The 27,059-nt window shown below is 35.2% G+C and overlaps 1 protein-coding gene across 28 annotated transcripts in view; it reads right to left on the bottom strand.

Moving 5' to 3' along the window:
- Nucleotides 1-27,059, bottom strand: part of LOC125666552 (leucine-rich repeat-containing protein 15-like) — a 412,115-nt gene that overhangs the window by 163,730 nt on the left and 221,326 nt on the right. For 25 of the 28 annotated variants that reach the window (XM_056151679.1, XM_056151700.1, XM_056151697.1 and 22 more), the window contains one exon: nucleotides 11,563-11,634. The exons of the other annotated variants lie outside the window; for them this stretch is intronic. In XM_056151679.1, coding sequence (XP_056007654.1) covers nucleotides 11,563-11,634 — 72 coding nt within the window. The remainder of the gene's footprint in view (nucleotides 1-11,562; nucleotides 11,635-27,059) is intronic. 28 annotated transcript variants of the gene reach the window in all.

Genomic DNA, 27,059 nt, shown 5'->3' with positions numbered 1-27,059 from the left:
GCGCAATCTGACTGATAATTCTCATAATATTCCAAGCGAAAGGTCATGCAGACATGACCCCCTATGGGGTTATGTCAGATCCTATTATAGCGATTGTTAGCGTATCCTAGAATATGATTTTAATTAGATTGCTACATATCCTTATACAAATCTATTTTCGCCGAAGTAGTAGATCAAGTTTAAGCATTTTAATATCATCAAGATTTGCATCAGGATTTTTATATGAATTAATGGAAAATTTCGTAACACCTTTCACCTCGTAGGTTCAAAACCATTAATGATTGTGACCATTATATTGCCACATTTATTTAATTAAAATAAACGGAATTCCTAGTGATAGCCATTGCTGTTTATTTCTTATTCAATTTGATTTTATTTGCGTGCATCAACGAATTTCTTCTTCCTTGGGGTTGGTTTGGACTTTAATAATACCATGGTTGAAAAACTTCTTAGGTCATATTATAATAAATAACAAGAACTAATTGATTTGTTTTTTTTCTATGCACTCTTCTGTAAGTATAATGTCACATCTACTACTTCTATTTTGTCACAAGTAGAGGGGGTCCATCTAAATATTCCCCTGTTTACATTGCTGTACAATTATACCAATGTATATGAGATACGTTCCAGAGACTGTATTGAACAAAATTATTCATAGTACCATTGGGTAGGCTAGTGTAGTATAATTGTTGCTATTTGTATTTTACAGAATAATTAAATGCAGACAACTGCAATCTATTATGAGGCCAATATTAGTATAAATGTATATAGATCGAATGATTAAAAAGAGAAGAATATGGGAGCGCTCATTTTGATATCCATATCTGAACGGGCCTTCAGTCTGTAAGTGGGTGATCATCACTTTATCGAATTTACCGAAACGGTAATCATCACGACATGCTCACAACTTTCAATCAAGGTACTGACAAAGGAATGTAAATTATGGAATAAATGTATAAAAACAAATCTTAACAGCCTGCTTGGCAAGAGCAATGAGAATTAAGCATTACAAAACCCAAGTGAGGATCGTCATCCTAACACCGGACCTGTCGTTTCGATGTGATGTCTTCGCTTTTGTGGGTAAAATGAATTAATTTGATAGCATATCAAACAAACTGAATTAATAAAATCAACCCTTCTCTTTCACACGGGATGAAATGAAAACGCGTTTAAGTTAATCTAACAAAAGTTTAACCGGGATTAACTCGCAAGCGTTTGCAGTCGCCGCCCTTGTTTACTTTCTTTGTTTGAGTTTCCGTTGTTGCTATGACGTAATCATGGTGGGTGGGGTATATGTTGCGACAGTGGATCGGTGTATTGTTCGTGAGAGAAAATGAGGAAAATAAAGTCGTGTTTTCTAAAATGATTAATTATTAATTATTGTTTTACTTTATACCGTAGAACTTTGATATAGCGAATTTCTGTGGACACTCTCTAAAACTTCATTATAAGCATAATTTGTTATACTCTTATAGCGAATTCATAATTCAAATATAACGCATTGGTTATAAAACTGATTTGTTCTGCATGTATATCAGTATATATACATGTATCAGTATCATGTATATCAGTTGTATAAGAAAGCAGCAATTGATATAATTGCGTTTTGTTGTCTCTAAGAGAAATAAGCCTAATTTCTAGAAGACATATTTTTATACAAGAATTATACACACTGATTTATATATGATAATTTTTCTTGATGGACTCTTAAGTCGATCGTATTTGTAATTTACTTGTTGTTTTACACATAGAAAGGGGTATATGATAAACTAAATGCAACCAAGCTTCAAATTTAATTAACGAGAATAGGAAACACCGACGATACATTTGCTAAATGTATGTGTAAGTATTATTTTGCATTAACAACCTCTTTTGAAAATATACTAACAGGAATTCCATAATAAGTGTGGATCTTTCAAGGTCATAGAAAGCGATTGTTAAAAATCACAAGTTTGAATGAAAAAAAAAAATCGTTACAAAAGGTTATTTTTACGTTCATTTTTCATCGAAGGGGAATATATATTTACTTTGTTATATCCGTAAATTCGTTATATCCGTGTTCGTTTTAGATGCAGATTTTTCTATAGAATATATAAAGAATTTGCCGGGGAAGTCGATTTCACTTCGCTATAGCCGTAATTTCGCTATATCCATGTTCGCTATATTCGAGTTTTATTGTAATAGTAACCAATATATGTAAAGATTATGAATCAATCTAATTAAAAGTTTATCCATTTACCTTATGTAGCAATATACGTGATCAGATCAAAGGGTCTAATTTTAATTAGATTGGATTTCGGATTTCAAACATTTCGGTTGAGCATCACTGAAGAGACATTATTTGTCGAAATGCGCATCCGGTTCATCAAAATTGGTACCATATAAGTTTTACATCCAGAATATATACAGCTTACTCCGGATATATTGAAATTCACGGGACCAAACTTTTTCTTTCAATATAACCGAAGTTCAAAATAAGCGAAATCGGAAATGTCGACCATATCGTAGGCTTCATTTTGGCATCTCGATCCCGATTACGAAAGCAGAAATATTAATATATTACATTACACAATTTACAGCATTTAGATATTTGATTGAATTTAGTCATACATTTCGACTGCAGGTGTAAATATCATGCGTCCTCTTAGATAACCTAAACAGTGGATGTCACAGTAGCTGTTCCAACCTGAAGAACCCTCACTGCTCAATGTCTGTAAGCACCTAGCATAGGCCTAAATTTGACGCCCTTCACCGGACTTTGTGACGTCTTCATATGAGTGAAAAATTCTAAAGAGCAACGTTAAACAAGAGTCAATCAATCAACCATCAACAATGATTAAATGTACATAAACTCCATTCTTCTTCAGTCTCATCAAAATATAATAAAAAGCGATGGAGATGCAATATGCATTGTAGACCTGTTTTGAAGAACTCAGCCAATACGTAACAAACGAAAAATAGACAAGGACAGTAGAGTATTTAGCAAACATAGATTGGAATCAGTTTTCTTAAACATATAGCAGAATTTTAGGGTGAAATATCAGTGTTTAATTGCATGCCATAATATTCCTTTATTCTGTAAAACTTATACGGTACCAATTTTGATGCCCCAGATGTGTATTTCGACAAATAATGTCTCTTCAGTGATACTCAACTGAAATGTTTGAAATCCGAAATAACAACGAAGTTTTAAAGCTATTATAGCCAAAAACAGCGTGCCAAAAAAGTGGAGTTAAATTCGTCTAAGGATAAGAGGTATACGTGAGGTAGATAATCCTTAATTTTGAAATGAATTTCTAAATTTTATAACAGCAATTAAATTCATTCAGTGTCTATTGTTCGTGAGAGAAGATAAGAAAAAATACTTAGTAATTTTCTAAAAGAATTATTATTAATTGCTTTATTAGAGATCTCAAAAGAACCGTATTTTGCGGAAAAAAAAATACAATATCAATTGTATGTGGTATAGATGCTATTTTTCATGCTCAAATTAAGGCAGACTTTAACAGGACTGTCGATCCACATTGTGGTAGTACACAATGTATCATATGAGTTTGAACGATGAATATCTGTACGAATCCGAACTGAATGAACAGTTTGTGATAACAAATATGATATCAATGATGTGAGGCGTAATAATGAATAAGAATATGATTATATCATCAGAAAATTGACACATGTCCCTTATGGTAAACATACACTTTGTGATTGAGAGATGGAGAGAGAGATAAATATAGAGGGGGTTAATATGGATTGTGTGTCCCTTACACTGTGATATGATTCTTGACATAACGTTTTCACATTCAAACGTTCTTGATCACATATTTCCCGCAATTGCATTTGAAATGTAGACTCAGATCCCAAAGTCTGTGTAGGAGTCATCTAGATATATTTACAGTCCAAGTAATCTTATTACTCGACAAGTATCACAAGAATAAAGATATCTTGATAAATCTGAATTCAGGAACACTGACTTGTTGAAATACATTCCTATCAATACAATCTGAAAGTCCTCATTCTAATAAAAATCTAAATTATCATAAAAAGGCTTGATATTTAAGGGGGATAATTCCATCAAGAAGAATACTCCATATGTATCTATATTAAATTGTACACGAAAAAAAATTGAATCTGATATGTTCTCAGTCGCGTAATGGTTATATCGTTTGACCAACACATACATGTACAGATTCGAAATCAATCTAATTAAAGCTAGATCCTTTGACCGTGTGTTGCTGTATAAGTGTACATATCAAAGGATTTAATTCTAATTAGATTGAATCCGGAATATATCTTATATTTCTGGTTTGACAAATTTAGATATTCTCGTTTTATGTACTCTTGTTTTGAAACGCTACCAGTCATATTGACCGGTGCGGTAGGAATAGGGTTAATCAAGAAGATATGTTCATCTTGACCAACTGTTTTAGATCTCGTTGAGAAATATTCACTCATATTAAGACCTCACCATTTACAGGTGAAGTACAAGATATTGAGTTATGCTTAGCATTCATGGCCGTAGCAGTGAGGGTTCTTTTGCGCGCGTTCGCCTACAGCGACACGGTACTTCCGCTTTCACGGTCATATCCGAAAGACTCGTGATCCTCACTTCTAAATGTCGAGCGTTTAAAAAACGAGCAGTCATTACCAATGTTAACGACTGACGTTTAACGCTGCCAAGGCATGAGTTGGAACTCACGACCTCCTAGTTACGATTCATTGTTTAACGTTCTTCTCGAGGTTTTCTTAAACGTCCTTCTCGAAAAAGTTTCACTCAGGTGATGACATCACCAATACCGATGAAGAGCGTTTGGTGATGGCACTTTTATTTTTATCTGTTTAAATAACTTGGGTCTCTCCCCACCCGGATTTCCACCCCAAACTTCCGCATGCTGGGCGAACGCGTAGCCTCTAGACATTCGTGGCGGTCCCCAGTTACGAAACGAAAGCTCTATCACTGAGCTATCGCGACTGGTTCCATCCTAATGGAAATACCACGATTATAAAAGATGGTGCGTTATAAACATTGACGTATTATTTACAACGTATCTGTACTTATAATATATCCAATTAAAGTGGGCAGTCGTGGTAGCTCAATAGTAGAGCATTTGCTTCGTAACTAGAAGGCCGTGAGTTCGAGCCCCGCTCGGGCCATGATCACATCAATTGCTACGCATTTTGTCCTATGCTCGTCGCATACGGCAATTGAACCGTAAGGATTCTTCAGCTTGTCTTATCTATGTTGACACGGGTCATCCGTTTTAAGGGTCATCGTCGAGGTACTATGATATTTGCACCTGATGTAAAGCATTGACGATGAAACTTTCAATTTTACCTGTTATAACGACTTAGGTTTGTCACCCCCGGGATTCGAACTCCGACCTTCCACATGCGGGACAAACGCTCTACCATTAGATCACGCTCTAACACTGAGCAATCGCGACCGGTTTCATTTTAAATAAGACACAACGATAATGAAAAATGGGTCGTTATTAATGCTGACGCATTATTTACGATGTTTGTTTACTTCTAGTATATCAAATAAAGGTGGCCAGTCGTGGTATATGAGTAGTATAGCTTTCATTTCGTAGGTAGAAGGTCGTGAAACGGATGTGTTATGGCAGGCATTGGCACGTTTAGAGAACCCACACTGGTACTTCACCTCAAGAAGGTAACGTCTCAGTATGATTGATACATTCTCAACGGGATGTAAAACAATAGATCTAATACAGGCACGCCATTCCGCATGTATAATCTAACACGTTTGAGTTGACTACTTTTAATGGAATTTCGTCTTGGGATGAAACATTCACGTACATTGTGTTATTCTCATTTAGTATCACGGGCACGTGACTACTAAAGCGGTTAACTTAGGTTGATGACATCGCATACATTTTTGCACCCTGATCTTGACCATCGACTACTTCGTTTATCTGATCAAGATAAGTCTTCATTCCAACAAAATCTAAATTATCATAAAAAGAATTGGAATTTTCTTTTTAAAGGGGTGATGTAATCGAATGAAGATGAATGGTCATTAGACATTTGTATACAATTGTACAAGGAAAAAGTTGAATCTGATATTTTCTCAGCCGTGTAATTGTTATACGGATCGATGGAGCGAGTAGAGCTAAACATACATGTACAGATTCGGAATCAATCAAATTAAAAGTAGATCCCTTACCTTCTGCAGTGGTATACGAGAGTGGATCAAATAATCTAATTTTAATTAGATCGTATGCGGGATATAGAATAAAATATCCAATAAACCAATTTGTGCCCAGAGGAGAATTAGGATGCACATTGGTCAAGTCCAAAATCACAGAAGCATATGACAAAGGAAAACAAAGACAATCGCACTGCATAATGAACAGAAAGCTAGCCATCAAATATATCAATGTATAAAATGCACACAAAACCCATATTCATGTTGTACAAGCATGATAACTATTTTGCAGTAATCAACTTGCCTTTTATTCATGAAATTTATCTTATGTTATTTTAAAGATGTAGAGACATTCGTTTTATTTACTCTTGTTGTTAAGCGCCTCCAGTCTAAATGACCGGTGCGTGTAGATAGAGTCATTCAAAATGTTCATCTTAATTGATTGATTGTTTGTTTTACGTCTTGTTGAGAAATGTTCACTCCTAATTAGACGTCACCAGCTCCAGGTGAAGTACGACATATTTAGAGTTATGCCTAGCGATCAGGACCGTAGCAGTGAGGGTTCAATAGCGTGCTAACGCCTCCTGCGACACGGTAATTCCACTTTTTATGTCATATCAGAAAGACCCGTGATTCTCACTTGTAAATGTCGAGCAGTTAAAAAACGAGAAGTCAATACCAAGGTTAACGTCTGAGGTATAACGCGGCCAATGCATGAGCGGAGGTGGAACAATGACCTTCTAGTTACGATTGATTGTATCTTGTTTAACGCCCTTCATGATAATGTTTAAGTTAGATGGAGATGCCACTACTAATGATGAAGAGCTACCCATTTTGTCCTATGTTCGGCGCAAAACGGCAATGGAACAGTGAGGGTTCTTCAGTGTGCCTTATCTATTTTGAGATGGGACATCCGTTTTAAGGGTTGTCTTTGAGGAACCATGACATTTGCATCTGATGTAAAACTTTCAATTTTACCTGTTATAATGACTTAGGTCTGTCGCTGCCGGGATTTGAACTCCAAACTTTCACATGCGGGACGAACGTTCTACCGTTAGACCACCGCGACGGTTCCCAGTTATGGAACAAACGCTCTAACACTTTATACCGGTCGTGGTATCTCAGCAGTACAGCTTTCGGTTCGTAACTAGAAGGTCGTGAGTTCGAGCACTGCTCGCGCTATGACCACATGGAACCTAAAATGTTAACATAGGTAGTGATTGCTCCTTCCCTAAACGCTCGGCATTTCGAAGTGAAATTAGAGGCTCTTTCAGATAACACCTTATGAATGGATGTCCCGTGGCATGGCAGGCGTTGCCCCGATAAGAGAACCCACACTGGTATTTCACCTTAAGAAGGTAACGTCTCAGTACGATTGATAAATTCTCGACGGGACGTAAATCAATAAATCCAATTCAGACACGTCATTACACATGCATAATCTAACATGTTTGAGTTGACTATTTTAATGAAATGTTGTCCTGGGATGCAACATTCACATGCGTTGAATTAATCTAATTTATTATCACAGGCACGTAACTACTGAACAGATATCTTTAGGTTTGATACTTTGATACGTTTTTACACACTGATTTTGACTACCGACTACATATTCCGTTTATCTGATCAAGATGTACGGCTAAATATGGGTACTTACTCCTCCTATGCAACTGATCCCACCTCTTGTATATTCAGGTTTTGTCGATTCTTAATTTTGTATATCTTATAGATTGGTCATGCACTGCTTGCTATCTTCATGTATATAATAAAGCAATGACTAAAACATTTTCAGTAATTCAGCATATAACACGTTGATCTTTTATTGTGGTTCTAGCCTACCCTCGAGGATTATGAATTGGACAAACTTGGACCTACTCTACGTAAGAAAGCTTTCGTGTAAATTTTCACTTTATCTGGCCCTGTGGGTTTTGAAAAGATCTATAAACATATACCCTATATACTCGGATATGAAAATTTGATCCCCTATTTTGGAGGCCATGTTCTTACAAACTTCAATTTGACCTATATCTGGGAGCTTTAATGTAAAATTGAACTTCCCAGGCCTAGTGGATTTTGAGAACATTTTCCCTATACAATTGTATGTAAAACTTTGATGCCTTATTGTTGCCCAACCCTTTCCACTAATGACCATGATTTTATCAAATTGAAATATGCACTATGTCAGAAAGCTTCCATTCAAATTTGAATTTATCTGGCACAGTTGTTCTTCAAAGGAAAAATTTTAATGACCCCACCTTATTTTTGCATATTCAAGATTATTTCCCCTTTAAATGGAAATGACCCTTCATTTCAACAAACTTAATTCCCCTTCATCCATGGATGATTTGTACTAAGTTCTAAGATGAAAATGTGAACAGTTTAGGAACAAACAGGCAGAAAGATGAACTGACAGACGACAGACAAAAGGCGATCACAATAACTTACTTGAGCTTTCACCTCGGGTGAGTTAAAGTAGTATTACTTGTAGACTCTTGCATACTGTATACCGACATTATTAAATTACATTCCTCCGAAATAAAGCGTATATTTACCATTTTTATCTATCCCTTCCCTCATATCTTGATCAGGTCAAAATAATTCGGTATAAATATCCCAACGGTATGTTTTACACCCCCCTCATCCATTTAACAGTGTTTCAATGAGTCTGAATTATCTTTGTTTTCTAGTATCGTGTAGTTCACTGTACGTGATTAATATATGTGATCAGAACATGATTCTAGACTTTCAAATTTTAGAAAGATGTTTGTCAGTCCAATAGACAGATGACGTAATACTTGTTTGCCTTAACACTGTCTGTGCTAGACGAGAATTCTCCAGAATGAAAGGAGAAGACAACGAGAAGTGACAAATCTCATAAGTTCTATATGCAAAAGTTTTACAAACACGGATCCCTGGATACACTAGAGGTGTGATTAGGAGCCTAGTGTAAATCGACTGTAGGTATTGCGGTAATAAGCACGATATATGCACTCTAAAAATACGTTTGGACGTTTACATCTTGAGATTAGATTGGACAAATCACTTGTAATCAATTTCTTTACTTCTTTCAAAAGATCCTCAATCTGACCATTTCTGATACCGGTATTCATAAGTAGTAAATAGGTATGCTTGTTTATTTTAGGTACATTAATTCATTTTGACAGAAAAAAATGAAGTAAATTATGTCGCAGGACAAATAAACTACGCGACATCTAAGGTGAAAATAGGGTCTAAGAGAACTAAATCCATCGCCGATATTGGTAAGAAAATAGCAATATAAATAAAAAGAAACCTATGAAATGTTAAGAAAACGAACAGTCAACACTCTTACAACTCCTGTAAGGAATATAATATAAAGAGTTAGGCAAACACGGACCCATGAATATATCAATGGTGGAATCATGTGTCAAGGTGAAATAAACACCCCCTGTTGACCGATCACAGCCGCCGTTAGCCCTAGATCTTGATCAGGTAAACTAAGTAATCCATAGTCAAAATCAGTGTCCAAGAACGGCTTAACCGCCAGTAAGAATTTCGTCAGACAACATTTGACACAATTATAGGTTTATTGGCAAACTGAATTATTATAACGACCATAGAATTTGCAAAATGTTGACTTGAAGTGAGATTGTTGAAACCCTTCTATCATAACCCATTTACTTACGGAATACATTTTGAAATGCCTTCTGTTGAATCTGTGGTATAAACGCTTGGTTTCAGCAGATTAGATCCCGATTTCCACTTCATATAGGGTAAGTATAGAAGGCAGGTGTTTATCAAAGAACATAGATTTGGTATCATAATACCACTCCTATTGCTTGTATTTGATATATTTAATTCATTTGTAGAAATTTATTAAGAAATAAGGTATAATTTTAAAATATTTATCGGAATATAAATACGGGTTGGTCACGTGATCAAATTACATAAAGCCCGAAGGGCTTTATTGAAAATTTAATCATGTACCAACCCGTATTTATATCCCGATAAATATTTTTAAATGATACCTTATTACTTATATTTACATTTTTGGTCGGTAACATTGCTGAATTGTATTAACAACACGTTTCCATACATTTCAAATTGTTGACGCCCACAACGAAGCGTCATAGATGTTCAAAATGACGATAACACAAAACAAAGTTCCATGAAATGAAGAACTGTTTTAATTATTAAGACGCTAGAAAGCAAGTATATCAACATATACTTATACATTAACTCGAGAGTATATAATGGAAAACTCTTCCATATGTCTAATTTTAGGTGGGGGGGGGGGGGGTTATGATTCAAACGGAGGTGCGCAATATTACACTTACAGTTGTGATGCACTTTCACTTTTGAAAAGTGAAGACGTTGAAGACCGACATTTAAAGATATTAGGTGGATATTACGGAGTTAACTTGAGGTGGAGGAACATGAAGAACAGGGCGGCAGTCGTCAGGTGTAGGCAAATCATTTATAGACAGGACAGAGGACGCAGCGCAGATGGATCTCCGGAAAAAACCGAACATCGCAGAGAATCGAATGTGGAACTGCACGAAGTTAAGGTAAGGGACGGTTTGGATTTGGATATGTGATTGTTAACAAACATGAGCAATAGGTTTTTAACGACGCCTCGCTTTGATGTCCCGAGATAAACTTGGAAACCGACATCAATCACCTATGGCTGCTATGGCACGGAAACAGTGCGGTGTGTAGGTCTTAATGTACTTTGACGACTTATCGGTCATACATCCTTTTTGTTAAAGCCTTACGTCATCGTCTAGCAGTAGGTACAATTCCATATCACCGATGACCAGGGTGAAGTTGTAGCAGACAAAATTTTATACATACAATAGGCTAGTAAAATATTGTTTACAGAAATGCTTTAATTAATTATGGATGAAAGTCCACTGCTTTGAATACAAATAAAACCATAAATACATTTTGTGATGTTGATTTCATTTATTGATAGATTTCTGCAGTAAGTGAGAGCGATTGCTAAATGTGTATTGCCTTAGTAAAAGTAGTACATGTTACCTACTTTTAACAAATGTTCATACGCACAGCCATGACCTCTGTTGACCCCGTAGTGGATTTATGCAGGGATAAATAAGTAATGTTCGTAATAGTGTTATGTAGGAGAAAACAGTTACAAATGCAAATATAATTTTATAATGAACATTGACAATTTCAGCAATCTTATAAAAATCGAAATTAAGAGAGAGACAAACACGCTATTCTATCCAGGATACACCAGATATAACATTTTTGAACTTATGTATTCTGTATCAAACTACCGTATATGTTCTATAATTATAACGAGAAATTCAGATCAAACAGATGTAAAACAGTGAAACTAAAAAAAAAAAAAAAACTATCCACATTTCATATAAAATGAAAGAAAAACCACTTACAGTCTTTCTAGTTTCACCAATCCAGCAAATGCCTCTTTCTGTAACGTTGTTATTCGATTACCATACAGGGATCTAAAGCAGAAAGATATAGAGATTAACATCCAATTAGCATAATCTTAATTCAATTACCCGAGGCTTATTTAGGATTTCTGCAGATTCTGTGAAAATGGAAACGGGAGAGGAGATACATTGAATCATTTTCTCTACACTACAAGCATTGGTTGCATTTGTATATTCTTTCTCACTATAAAGAGATGTTTACCGAGACAATCTGTTGAGTTATTTGTAATTATTCCTCTGCCATCGACAAACGAAAGAGCTCCTGTTAAGTGTAATTCAATTATCAATCCTGTAAAATTCTGCTGTTACATACAATGTAATACACGAAGATGGTTTACTCTAGTTCAAACATATTTAATCATTTATTTGATTGAAAATAGATATTAACCGCAAACTAACAACTCAACTTTATGACAAACGGGATGATTTCAGCTTCTCCATCATCAACTTCCCATATTTATGTAACAATATCCCATTATCACTTGCATATGATGTTTATATCCCTCAACTGATTCGATGTGCTTGTTCTGCTTATGGCCAGTTTTTAAATCGAAGCAATCTTATGACAAACAAGTTGATGATGCAGCGGTTGCAAAAGTAGCGTTTAAAGTCAGCATTTTGCAAATTCTATAGTTGTTATAACGATCTAGTTTGCCAAGAGGGCCTAATTTTGGTTTACATTTTATCTGACGAGTTTTATGCCGATTGTTTGGCCGTTCCTAGAGCACTGATTTGGCTAGGGGTACCTTCATTTGTCTAACCGGGATATAGAGCTCACAGTGGGTGTGACCAGTCGACAGCGGATGCTTCTCCTCCTGACACCTGATCCAGAAGTCCATGTTTGTCGGACTATCTATTTTGAATTGCTTATAGGAGTTATGAGATTGATCACTGTTCGTACTTAAATTACCAGCCAGACTCAACCTAACAGAAAGCAGTTCCAGGACAATCCCACAGCAGTCCCAGTAAACAAACTGAAAAGCAGTCCCAGCGGTCCCAGCAGTACCAGTAGACGGGGTTAAAATAACTAGTTGGAGGAGTTAAGCCGACAGTGAGATCATCAATAAACATTATCGATAATCTCTGGAGCGCGTCATACGGTCAATACGATAGTCGAAATCGAAGATGTAATTAAAGAGAAAAACAATACATTATACATGAACACAGCACATATTCAAAATACTTTTGTGACACTTTTTTTATGAAGTATCCCACAATTTCACAAGGTAAAATCAATTGACGTCCATGTACTGTCAGGCAATTTGGTTGTTGTTATTCATTATATATTTTTTAATACTTCTTTCAGGTAACGTGTATCTTGGGTTCTGAAAATTATGTAGTATAATCATACTTATTTTTTGACTGGGTTATTAAGATAAATGTGTTTAAAGGTCATATGAAACGATATCCTGAAGAAATAGAGTTATGCATGGAAATTCATTAATAGAGGTTTATTAAACAATAATTCATTTTCAATTTTTTTTATTTAATGCATTATAACGTCATAACAGCTGATCAAATGTACTCGATCACGAAAATGATTTTTGATGATCGTGGTTTATCTCCCTTGCTGATTTTTATATATATACTTGCAACTGAAAAATATAGAAGCACCCTCCCCCAATAAAAACAACGATTTGCAGGGGGTGAATCCAGGAATAGCGGTTATGGGAGGCACCACGTTGTGAGGCAGGGGGTCTGGAGGCCGCCTTGGTGGGGGCCAAGGGGGCGAAGCTCCCGGAAGCATCTGGATTTTACAGATTTTATAGGGCTTGAAATATGTCTCCTATTTAAGTCATTTGTACTATTTTCTACAAATTTTAATAAGGTGAAATTAGCAAAATCGCGCAAATTTTACGGGTTTTTGAAAAAACATTAAGTTTTCCCAATAAAGTAATTGAAGAAATCAAAAGATTTTGTCATTTATTTCTGCGGGTACATTTTTCTAAACAAGATACCACGACTTGCCTTAACTTTGAACATTTTAGGAGCGGGGGGGGGGGGGGACGCCCACTCCCCTTAAATCCGCAACTGATTTGTGAATTTTATACTTAAATTGGGATACTCGACTGGGTTATTGAAATAAATGTGTTTAAAGTCGCCTAAATGATTTATTCACATACCGTCTATATTAAACTAGCATCAACTGCTTTCTACTTACGTGTACACGTATTTTTAATTTGTAAATGATTGGTTAGATATGGGTTACTTATTCCCAGCACTGTAGAATTGTTTAATTTCACTACAACACTAAGACAGATTTAAATAATTATGAAGTTTCCAATCAAAATATATATGTACATGTTGTTATAACCTGAAATCGAAGGTTTTCTTATCAATCATAACATCACGTGATTCATTCACGCTTTGCTGAATTAAGCAGTCCCAGAAAGCAGACCTGGGGACTGCTTTCTAAAGCAGTACCAGGATACTCCCAAAAAGTCTCAAAGGAGTCCCACTTGTTGAGAGAGTAGTCTCAGAGCTGTCCCCGGGACTGTTTTCTGGGACTGCTTGGGTGTTAGGTTCGGTCTGGTTGGCACTGTACTATGTTGTTATTATTGTATTGTAGTCAAACAATCGGTGAGCATCGTTGATTTTTTTTCTGGTAAAAAGAAAATCATTCGGAGGTCATTGCCTCCTGAAATCGGACAAATCCGAGGATTGCCGATTGAGAGCAAACTGGACACTTTTTAGCTGTTGCAACTATTGGACGCTACTTTGTTAACTTCGCCGGTGTAACAAATTTACAATACAATATGTGTAACTACGCCGTTCTCTTTAAATAATTGTCTGATCAACTCTAGTCTTGCAGATTCCAACAAATACATTTTACCCTGAATTTCCTCATCAAATTTGAGAATACGATGAATTTTATCAACACAGATTTCAATAGTGGTTACCACCGCTGTTAATGCGAATTTTAATTAATAAATACTTAACCATTTACTTTCTTCTATAAACAGGGATCTGTATCCATTTTTGTCCATTATTACTTGTAAAGAAATGCTGCACGTGTTAGTTGTTTGAATTGTGGGCGCAGACATTAAAATATCGGAAATTTGTTATTATAACTGATTGGTAAAAAAAATGTGTATAGTAAAGTTCCTGTTTTGATTCTCAAATTAAGGCCGATTTTAACTTTACTGTACATATCGTGGTAGTACACAATGAATTATGTGAACTTGAACAATGAATATCCTTATGAAACGAAACTTAGCTTCCTGGAAAAACATTTTTGATAACACATATAATATCAATGATCTGAGGCGTAATAATCAAGCAAATACATCATCATATCTTACAAGAAACGACAATTGTCATTTTACGGAGTTCCCTAGTACACTTAGTGATAGAGAGATTAAGTGAAGAGGAAGAAATAACGATCTAGTACCTCAATACAACCTATTATTGGATCAAATTCTGTCTGACGTGTTTCAAACCGATGGTTAAGCCTTTCTTGGCACACTAGTTTCGACTTAGGGCTCACGGCGGGTGTGACCGGTCAACAGGGGGTTATTTCTCCTCCTACAGTACGGCCAACATGGATCCCGTATCCCCCCCCCGCCGTATGCTAATCCTTCCCGCACTATCCCTCCGCGAGATTTCAATGCGGGGCAGATTTATACCGCCGCAGTGTGAAGTACTGTTATTTACCTGCTAGGACAAATTCTCTGTACAATAGCTATTTTATTCGTCGGCAGAAAATGAGGACGGCTTGCTTATGAAAAGCTATATTGCATTACATTCCAGTATATTAAATAAAGCATTTAAGAAAAAACGAAAAGTGAAATCAGGGACCTACTACAACTAGATATACTTAGGATTTAGCATATCTAATACACCTCCAATTTTTTTATTCTAAAAAAAAAAGCAAACCAAACAAAAAACCAGCATTTAATTTTGTTTTCAATAGTGTGCTATAAATAATGATAAGGATTAGGAACTAATAATTTTTACAGCTAGTGAAAAAAATAATACAAATAGATCTACATATGACCGTATATGAGTGCAAGATTAATATGCTATGTCTGTTTTAATGGCGTTTATGTAGACTTCGAGAATTGGTTCAACAATTTATCAAAAACAAAATTTTATTTTGTATGTTTTAAGAATAAAAACAAATGTAAATTTTGCATTAAGCTGATAGAAAAAAATTTGTTTTCCCATTTCAATCGAACATCGTTTATATGTACAACAGTTGGATCCCTGCTGCACGTTTTCTTAAGAGTGATTCTATGTAACTATCAAAATTCATTGACCACGGTATGTTACAGATTGTGATGAAACGTTGTGTGTAACAATATTATAATAGGTATAGAACGAAAAGGGTATGCAAAGGTTTGACTTAACAACGGTTGTCATGGAAACCGATCCTCTAACAACAGCTGGACAAGATCTGTACATGCATGTTATATTTTGAATAATTAACAATGAATCGCTATTGTTTATAAAAACAAGAATGGTAAAAATTATGTTGAGCTGGGGTTTAGCTTTTAGAATTTTTCTTGTATTTATTTAATCCTTGAAAACAATGGAAATAATTATTTTTATGATAAGGGTTTGATATATGTAATTTTTACAGAGGGATAACATATATTTGCCCAGTCATTTGGTATAAACTTACGGCCGGTGTGACCGGTCAACGGGGGATGCTTACTCCTTCTAGGCACCTGATCCCACCTCTGGTGCGTCCAGGGGTCCGTGTTTACCCAACTATATATTTTGTATTGCTTATAGGAGTTACGAGATTGATCGCTGTTCGTTATCTTTACCTTGTATGCTAGTAAAATGCATTGAATCGGACTTTAAAAAAGTACAGACACATTTGCGGAGAAACCAAAGATAAACACATAAGCCAGTACTTTCCTCTGGTGCAGAAACCAAAATACACCAGAAAGAGTTATTGCCCTTTGTAGCACTACCTTGCATTGGGGATATGATCAGCGTTCATTTGTTTTCAGTATGACAGGAGGTGGAAATTTCAGTTTTTACTCAATTTCTTTTTCAGAAGTTTATCAATATCAGATGCTCTTTCTTCACTCAATTCACTACTAAGATCTTTATCTTCAGTTGTGCTAACAGATTCCGGTTTATTTCGTGGAATACAAATCCGTTTCATCGTTGCCAAAGTAATCGGATTCTAGCATCCAATCGTCTACGTAGTCGTAGAAAAAGTAAATGTTGCGGAATTTGACGGTTCATTGCATTACATCCGATTAGAAAAAATGATCAGGGAATCAGAAGGCTAACAGACATATTCATAGAAGATATGAAAAACCCCTGCCTTTTGCCGTGTTTGAACTTGTATTGACGTAAGTCTTCTATTTGATTTAGAATTCAAATTCTAAAGTAAAGCCTGAATAAAATGTATCAGAAAACTGGCTTACAGTATACATATGAGAAACCGAATTTATTTTATACTGCCAGCCAGGCTATTCAGCTATAGTGGTATACATGAAGACTGAGCATTGTATTAAAGTGGTCCATGCATTTACGGCATGGGTGTACAATAGAATACTAGTTAAGTATGTCCCCTACCTATCATTCACTCAGGGAGTTTCCTATCACATTTCCATAGAGTTCAGGATCATTAAAATTGGGGAAAATTGATAAACTCATGTTTCATGTGGCCATTTTCAAAAGGACTAGGCTTAATTTATGATAATACATGTAATCCTAAGTGATGACCTGTAGCTCTCTCTCTCTCTCTCTCTCTCTCTCTCTCTCTCTCTCTCTCTCTCTCTCTCTCTCTATACATATATATCTCTGACTGTCAAGTTTACAACAAATCAAACGTGTGCATGTTTTGTGGCTATTCTGGATAAAGATTGTTAAAATCATATATATCTCTGTAATTATGAACTTTAGGACGCTTGATTGGGAAAAATATTTTAACGAAAATTTTACACTACAGATGCCAATTCGAGGTAATTAACATGCTTTGTTTATTGACATCTGGTGTATATTTAGCAACAAGTAGTTTTGTTCATTTTGAAATGATAAATTGATAATGTACATAAGTTTTTAGGCATATATCTTATTGCATGTTTTTTTGTATTTGGTTGTCGAAAAACTGATAGAAATTAATAATGAAGAATTGCTGATATACTAAGGACATCATGATTCTGATCTAAACAAATGGAGGAATAGTTAATATTTACATACTTTGTTACATCATGACCTTACATTGCTTGAAAAAAAAACACAAGGGCCACATACATGTAAACAGTGAGTAAGACATTGTGTTCAGTTATATTCTTTTCAAGTCATTACACTTAATTCTTAGAACATTTCCTCAACTAGCAATCGATTGCAATCAGAAATCGGACATTTTCTATTTATTCCTTACTTGACACCATCAAATGAGGACAGCAATGTGCTACACACTCCCTGTAATCAGGGGGAAGTAACTCATATAGCATTGTGAAAAATGTAGCTCACTGATTATTCATATACAGTACGTTTGAAATATTTTATGGCTAACACGATTTTTTAACAATAACTATTGAAACGGACTCGAACAAAATTTACGTTCATGTCATGCATAAATCTTGTTAAATAATTGACTTCGCAAAATCTTATGACGTCACAGGAGGGTAGAACTACCTTAACTAAAGCTGAATGCTTATGAAGGAAAAGCATGAAGGCGTACCAAAATTGCGAATTTCGAAAACCGAGGGTTGTGAATGTGAATGTGAGCCCAATCGAGTCATATAATGTATAACATATTAACTATTATGTTTTAAGTCCTTCATTAGTATGGGTACTTTCTGTGGAATTTATGTTTTAAGAAGAACTCTTGTTTAATATTGCTGCTGAATATTGGAATTTAGCTTATAAATATGCAGAACAAGAAGATTTAATATTCCTGGTCTGCATATTTATAAGTTAAATTCCGATAGCATGGATTTCATAGCCCTTAAAGGTATAGTGACACTTACTTTTTTTTGAAATTTGATTAATACTCAGGTAACCAATAAGGTATGTGGACACCTTGTTAATTTATGAGTTTTGCCACTATTAATTGTTCTTTAATACAGCATAAACACATGTATACAAACTGTATCAAAATATAAGATCCTTTAGGCCAATTCAACTGAATTAGTAGATTATCATCAAGGGTCACCAAAAAGTATGGGGCAGGTGGGAGGATTTTATTTTTTAATTTTTATTTTCTTAGAAATATATCAATGACAAACAAGCTTTTGTCAACATAGGTTCATAATTTAATGCCAGATATACAAATCTATGCTGATTTTACATATGATTTTTGAGGGCTGGCGGGGATGATAATCTATCAATTAAGTAATTAATTAATTGGTAAGATTACTATTCTAGCATCATGAATGCTCTTGTACATGTAAATGCAGGTAAAAGAAAGTTTAATTAAATTGAATTAGGTATATACTGTATGAAAATGTGAAAAATAAGATGGACTTTTCAATATTTGTGCAACACATTTTTTAGAACTTGAAAAGCAGAAGATGCATTCCATGACTCTTATATGATATAGAAGACAAAGGAGAGCTGATGAGAATGGGGAAAAAAACCTGCGAGTTTTACAGTCAATGAACACACCTCATGACACAAACCCATTCTGATTCAGTAAACTGGCAATCTATTCTTCTAAAGACACACTGTGACTTAGTTAAGATAAAGTTTTGGTGTCAGAAGACTAATGTAGCTAAACTATTGCAAAATTAGCAGGCTATAACTCCTGCAAGTGTCTTATCAGAGCCTACTGATTAAGGATTCATCACTGAACAGTTGAAAGAAAATCACTGTTATAATGATTTTAAAAAAAGATGATTGCGTTGTTTAGATAACATTGTGATCCATGTTTGTTGAATAAACATCTTTGCAAAAATGAGTTGTTGTGTGTTATATTATGAATTTACTAATTACTGGCATTTCAACATAGATTACAGTAACACTGAACAAACTTCAATAAATTCTAAAGTTTCATGCAGTTACATGTAGAAAAGTGAGAAAGTTTTCTAGTTTACTTTCGGAAGGCCGGTGATCTCTCACCAGGTACATTGTATCTTGGTTCTCTCTTCCACCAAAAAACAAAAACAAAACAAAACTGTGCGCCACCAGATAACTGAAAAATTGCTGAGTGTGGGGGAAAACATAAATAAATCGATCAATCAATCAATTAATTAAAAATGTACTCTATGCAATGGTGTCCCCCAATATCTTGAGTCTGTTGTTCAATTATATTTCATATGTTGGTTGCTTAAAGGTCAGCAAATACTAGGCAGTACAATGAACAATTTATCAGTATCTGCCTAATATCTTGAGAAGACATTTTTTATAGTGATGCTATTCCACGCATGGGTTGGTCACTGGTTATAGAGACTTTTGGTGATTTTCAGTTCAAAAGGTCACCTTGGAAGTGCAGTGATGTACTGAATGCATTTGATGTCAGCTAGAAGGGTACATTTTGCAATTTCTGTATGCTCAAACTTCAGAGAAAATGGAAACTTTCCACCTTTAACCAATCACAATTTCTTTTAATGAAATATAATAAAGAAGCAAACATTCACATATTGACAGTGATGCATGACTCTGGTACTCCTTTGCTATGACTGTGGTAGTATAAAAAATAACACAAGTATACAGATGGCATAGCTGAAGAGATATGTATGTTTTGCAAACATTTCTTGTTATGGTATTCACGTGCTTAATTCTTTATCTAGACATTGGTAATATTTTACATGGCAATACAATACATGTAGTGTAGCCCGTTTATGGAAATGACTGCAAAATCTACTTGGTGTTTGCGGATGGGGTGGGGAGTCCTACTGGATTACAGTTTATGTTTACGTGTTTTTATCACTTTAACTAATTTTTATTAATGTGTTAAACCTCTCCATGTTTATTTTTGAAATAGCAATTGCTCATATTCTTCATTTTCACTGAAAATGATGTAGGTTTGTATTATTTATCATTAGTATGAATTTTTGGTAAAATGCCAAAATCTACAGTTTTCATGCTACTATAGATCAATTGCACTACGTTTCATCGTTAATCTGTTTATATATATCAAGAGTTGTTGGTATGGACATCCTTTGATGAAAGTTCATTATGCTGTATGTATTTTCCAAATTATCTAAATTAATCAATGAAATCCAACAAAAAATCACTTTTTGCAAAGTGTTAAATTATAATACATTGGTACAGCGGTCAGTAACACACTCTTTACCTTAGGTGGATATAAATATCATAAATAAGGAGGGCATTTTATGGGAAATGGAGAATTATGGAGATAATTAGTTGTTTTTTTTTTATATACCACAAGGACTAAACATTGGTAAACCGGGTTGTATTTTTCAGTTCAATTAGCCCTCAATAAGCCTGCTTTCGGTTTCCATGGCAACGGATGGTAGAAATTTGGTGGTTGGGTTAACATTATGTAAGATGGTGCAATTAAAGTTAATATTGTTAAAATCAAAGAAATCCGTGGCATTGAGCGATCAAACCCTATCTGATTTTTGTAAAACAACACACAGAAGAGAAGATCATGCGTGCATATGTTCAACGCGTCGCATACAGGATGTCAAATGTGTAATGTCTCTACTTCAGGGCATGCAATCTGCTTATCAGCGTATCGTTAGTTATACTCAACAAATTTAACTAGGGTGTTTTTTTTTTATTCCTTCGTCAAGTGCTGGTTTCCTCACATACCACTTACTAATTCATTTTATTACGGTACATATGAATGTCAGCATCAGCAAAATTACTCTCTAATAGCATGTTGAATCAAAATGTATCATACTTTGTAGAGTAAGGCCGCACATATTCGACAAGGGTGGTGTAGACCCCAAAACTACGTTTTACTTGTAATATGCTTTTTTAGTACTATATTACCTCCCTTAAAATATGCATTGCGGTCCCCCCCCCCCCCCCTCTCAGATATTCAAAGCACCAAAAATGTGATTAAAATTTGACAATTTGGATCCGATTAAATATTTCATTTTAATTTGGTTGAAGCTTTATTTGTATTGAATACCAAGCGGTGTCCGTGTAGCTAGTCTAATGTCGTCTTTGCGGTTCCACGGGTAGAGTGTGCGCTGATCGAGGTCTGTGCCGTTGAAGCAGACAGGAAGTGTTATGTAACAGATATACATATACCCGATACCGTTCTCGAGACAATGAAACCTGTTAAGTTAGGACGTCTTCACAATGTTTAGTAGAGACTACACGCATGTTATTGTAAAGGCAAACATGTACTGTGTTAGGTATAGATATAGGAACACCTATCTAATACTCTTTTTCGAATTGCGAAAAAATGTTCTGAGATAATATTAATTAGAGCATGTCCTCACATCACTTGTCCCCTGCAGTCTAATATTTGCTTTATACATCTTTCGTATGATGCGGGTCACGTTTATGGAGACGTAACTGGGCAGAATTTTGTCAAGTAGTTAAAAATTGTCCTCGCTTTACACGTTTTATCCCCATCTCTCCCTCAAATGTTATATAGAGTTTGATGATGCTAGACTTTCCTTTGCCTCCTTTATTATCTATGCAAGCTGAAGATAACGAACAGTGATCAATCTCATGACTCCTACAAGCAATACAAAATAGATAGTTGTTCAAACACGGACCCCTGGACACACCAGAGGTGGGATCAGGTGCCTAGGAGGAGTAAGCATTCCCTGTTGACCGGTCACACCCGCCGTGAGCCCCATATCCTGATCAGGTAAACGGTGTTATCCGCAGTCAAAATCAGTGTGCCAAGAACGGCTTAACAATCGGGATGAAACACGTCAGACAGCATTTGACCCCATGCGAGGTTGTATTGCCGAACTAGATCGTTATAACGACCATAGAATTTGCGAAATGCTGACTTCAATCGAGACTGTTGAAATCCCTGTACCATCAACTTGTTTGAGAGTAGCTTACCTCGATTTAAAAACGGACTATACCCAGAACAAGCTCTTGCATATCGAATCAGTTGGGATATATAGACACCATATGCAGGTGATAATGGAATATTGCTACATAGATATGGGAAGTTAGAGAAGCTGAAATCATCCCGTTTGTCATAGAGTTCAGTTGTCAGTTTTTATGAAGTTGCTTTTACTGTTTCAAAGGTAAAATGTGCGCTGATCGATGTCTGGGGCGTTGAAGCAGATAGGAAGTGTAACATTTATACACATACCCATAACCGTTTCCTCACACTCAGTTATGTTAAATAGTACTCTCGCTCTCCCCCCCCCCCCCCTCTCTCTCTCTCTCTCTCTCTCTCTCTCTCTCTCTATCTATCTCTCTCTCTCTAAATTTATAAAGATTACTTGATATACGGACATAAAGTCACTGAACAAAAAGGTCACAGGACAAAAAGTCACAAAATCCATAGGACAAAAAGTCACTGGACAAAAAAATCACAATGATGACATTGGATGAGATATGATAAAAAACCACAATACAAAAAGTCACAGGACAAAACGTCACTGGACATAAAGTCACAAAATCGGTAGAAAAAGTCACAAAAATGACTTAGGAAATGAGATCCCATATATACCTTTAACTTAAGAATAAAATATGGTATCCTAATGCTCACCAAAACTGTTGTTCAGACAACAGACAATTCTTACAGTGGATGGGAGGTAAAGGGGAATATATGTCATCATTCTTATTTGTGTTTTATTTTGCCACATTTAGCACTTTCAGTTCATTATTAGATAATAAGAAAGGAAAAATCATTAACTGGTTTATATAGCAATTATTATATGACAGTTCACTTTGGAGTGAAAGGAAACCAACCATAATTCTACCATCAGATTTTGTTTTGACAAGCATTAATATGTAGTATACTAATCCAAATGATCATAAAGCTTATTTTTATTTTATCGTACTAGAAAATCTCTCTTTTTAAAAATCAAAATAATATTTACAATAAATATGATAAGAGGAATAACAATTCTATAATTATTATTAAAATCTCATAGAAAATATCAATTTTGCATAAATATTTTCTTAAACTTTGCAAAAAGAACAGACATGTTTTCAAATATATATCGAAAATCAATATTTTTTATTTTCTTATAAACTGTGACATTTTGTCCTGTGAAATTCTGTTCTACTTTCATAAAAATTTTAATTGTGACTTTTTGTCTTATTTTCTTATAAAACTGTGACTTTTTGTCCTGTGACATTTTGTCCTACTGTCCTAAAATTTCTCATTGTGACTTTTTGTTCATGGTGATTTTGTCCATGACTCTTTGTCCTTTTTGTCCTACATTAGAATTATAGTTTTCCTTTCCCTACTTTGGTATAAAGTAATGTTATCCATGTTTTGTTTTTGAATATTTTTACAAAATACATTGTATAGAATTAAATTCCCAAAAAATAATTTATGAAACCACCAATATGTGATTGATACTAACAGGGATAATCAGTTATCTTTGCCGTTTTATGGGTAAAGCGTATATATATGCACTTGTATATGGTCATCTTCCGACAATGGTATATGGTAATCTACCCTTATATTGAATGTATGGTTCAATGAAGTTAACATGAGGAGTTTTTGTAAAATATGTTTTTACAAGCGATGCATGCACATGTATATGGCGATTGATATATTTATAGTTTGATAAACAAACGATCTGTTTTCAGTTTATAATCAGTATATTTTTTACGTTAACGGGAGATGACTGGCGTTTGCTGATGGCATTACTGATCTACAGGTGAGACCGCGGCGAGGATAGCGGGACCACGGGGGTAGCGCAAGATATGCAGGGTTACCTGAGATATACTGCGGTAGTTTTATCCCGCGGGAGAGCACGGGAAATACAGGATCCGCATTGGCCGTACTGTAGGCACCAGATCCTACCTCTGGTGTGTCTTGGGGTCCGTGTTTGCCCAACTATATATTTTAGTATTGCTTATAGGATTTATGAGATTGATCACTGTTCGTTATCTTCACCTTTCATACAGAGGGTTAATATAGTATGTATCCCTTACACAAAAATACATGTAATAACGTTTTCACATTGAAACCTTCTTCATAATATATTTCCCGTAATTCCCCTTAAAATGTAGATGTTATTCAGTTACCACACAGTAAATACAAGTCATACAGATTACTTGCAGATGCTTTAAATTTACTAAGGTATCAAGTATCCCATCCAGTAATACTGTTATTTTATTGTTGTGCAAGTATATGAATGATAAAGGCATATCTTGATTAATCTGAATTCATGAACACTTGTTGGAATGCATTTCTATGAATAAACTTTGAAAGTCATCACCCCAATAACATCTATATTATCATTATAAAACCTATAATTTCGTTTGGGGGATTTCAAGCAAGTTAAATACGTATTATATATTTCTACACAGCAAAAGTTGAATCTGATATTTTCTCAGTCGTGTATTGCTTATATGGTTTGATAGAGTAAATTGAACTACACATACACGTACATATTCGGAATCAATCTAAGTACAAGTATATCCTTTGATCACATGTAACGCTATACATCTAATTTTAATTAGATTGTATCCAGAATATATATTATGATCGTAGTTTCAAAGATTTAAATACACTCGTTTTGTGTACTCCTGTTTTTAAGCGTTACCAGTGCAATTGACCTGTGCGATAGAAATAGGGCTAATAAATAATACATGTTCATCTTAGTTGATTGATTGTTTGTTTAGTATCGTTCAGAATTGTTCGCTCATATTGAGACGTCACCATCTGCAGGTGGAGTACGACATATTTAGATTCTGCTTAGCGCTCAGGGCCGTAGCAGTGAGGTCTCCTTAGCATGTTAAAGCCTCCTGCGACAGGGCATTTCCGCTCTTAAGGTTATATCCGAAAGCTCCGTGTACCTCACTTGTAAATGTCTAACATTTAAATAACGAGCAGTCATTACCAATGTTAACGTCTGGGGTTTAAGGCGGCGAAGACATGAACGGAAGAGAAATTCACAACCTCCTGGTTACGATTGAATGAATCCTCTTTAACGTCCTTCTCGACAATTGTTCACTCAGAAGGAGACGTCACCAATAGCGGTGAAAAGTTTCAAATTTTGGTTTATGCTTGCCGTTAACAGCATTTGAACATTGAGTTTTTCTTTAGCGTGCCACATCTTATTTGACACGGGACATCCGTTTGAAGGGTCATCTTCGAGGACCCATGAAATTTGCACCTGATATCAACCGTTTGGCGATGGAACTTTCACTTCTGCCTGTTGTAACGACTTAGGTCGGTCGCAGGCGGGATTCCAACCCCGACCTTCCGCATGCGGGGTGAACGTTATATATCTATACCATCGCAGCGGTCCCCAGTTTACGAAGCGAAACATTGACACTGAACTATCATGACCGGTTCTATTATAATTGAGACACTATGCTAATGAAAGATGGTTCGTTATAAACGTTGACTTATTATTTGAGGATATATTCTTCGAGGACCCATGATATTTGCACCTGATATCAAGCGTTTGGCGATGGAACTTTCACTTTTGCATGTTATAACGACTGTCTCCACCGGGATTCCCACCCTGAACTTCCGCATGCGGGGCGAATGTTCTACCTCTAGACTTTCACGACAGTCCCCAATGTTTTAAGAGCGTGTCTACGAGAAAACCATGCAAAATATGACGGAAGCAAGGTTGTCGGATCAAGAACATATTTTGAGTGCAATATAATATACTTTGGCATATCTTTTTCGGGAATATATTCAATGGATAGGAATTTGCAGCCATGTTACTAAAACTAGCACTTGTTCTGACAAATGATAAAATTATGTATATTTTATCCTTTCTATTTAAAAATTCTGACAGATTATTGAAAATGGATTTTTAAATATTGGCATAATCTGTAAAACAGCTGGATATACACATTCATAATGTTTAGTGGGATTCTAATATTTTACTTTCCTTTAAGCGCACAAATACCACAAATTTGTTACGATTCCAGATCTTGGTAAATTGCAGAAAATGATCACTATAGAATCAACCAGTAGTCAAAAGGTAATGCTTTGGTTTATTCAAAATTACTTTCATCTTATAAAGAAAAGATATATTTACCATATATCAAAAATCTATCTTTGGACTCTCGATTATAGTAAATATATTAATACGTCAAGTTGAACATTTTTCCCTTCTTTTAGAGTTTCCATTCTGGTAGCCACCTAAACAGGTTTGACATGCATGGCTCTTGTTATCTTATTAAGTCTTATACAACTTTATGATTTCACATCATATGACCAGAAGTGTGTATCAATCAGTTTTTGTTGCTATGGGTCTTAGTTGGCATGGTGATATATTGCAAAATTTGCAAAAAATAACATTTTTTAATTTGCATTGTATGAATAGTTGTATTTTAACAAAATTGATATAAATATACTTTTCGGTTGAGCATCATTGAAGATACATTATTTGTCGAAATGCGCATCTGGTGCATCAAAATTGGTACCGTAT

This window comes from Ostrea edulis, chromosome 10 (genome assembly GCF_947568905.1).
Source record: "Ostrea edulis chromosome 10, xbOstEdul1.1, whole genome shotgun sequence".
Taxonomy (NCBI): Eukaryota; Metazoa; Mollusca; class Bivalvia; order Ostreida; family Ostreidae; genus Ostrea; species Ostrea edulis.
The sequence above is the reverse complement of the archived record's forward strand: the minus strand, read 5'-3'. Positions and strand labels throughout refer to the sequence as shown.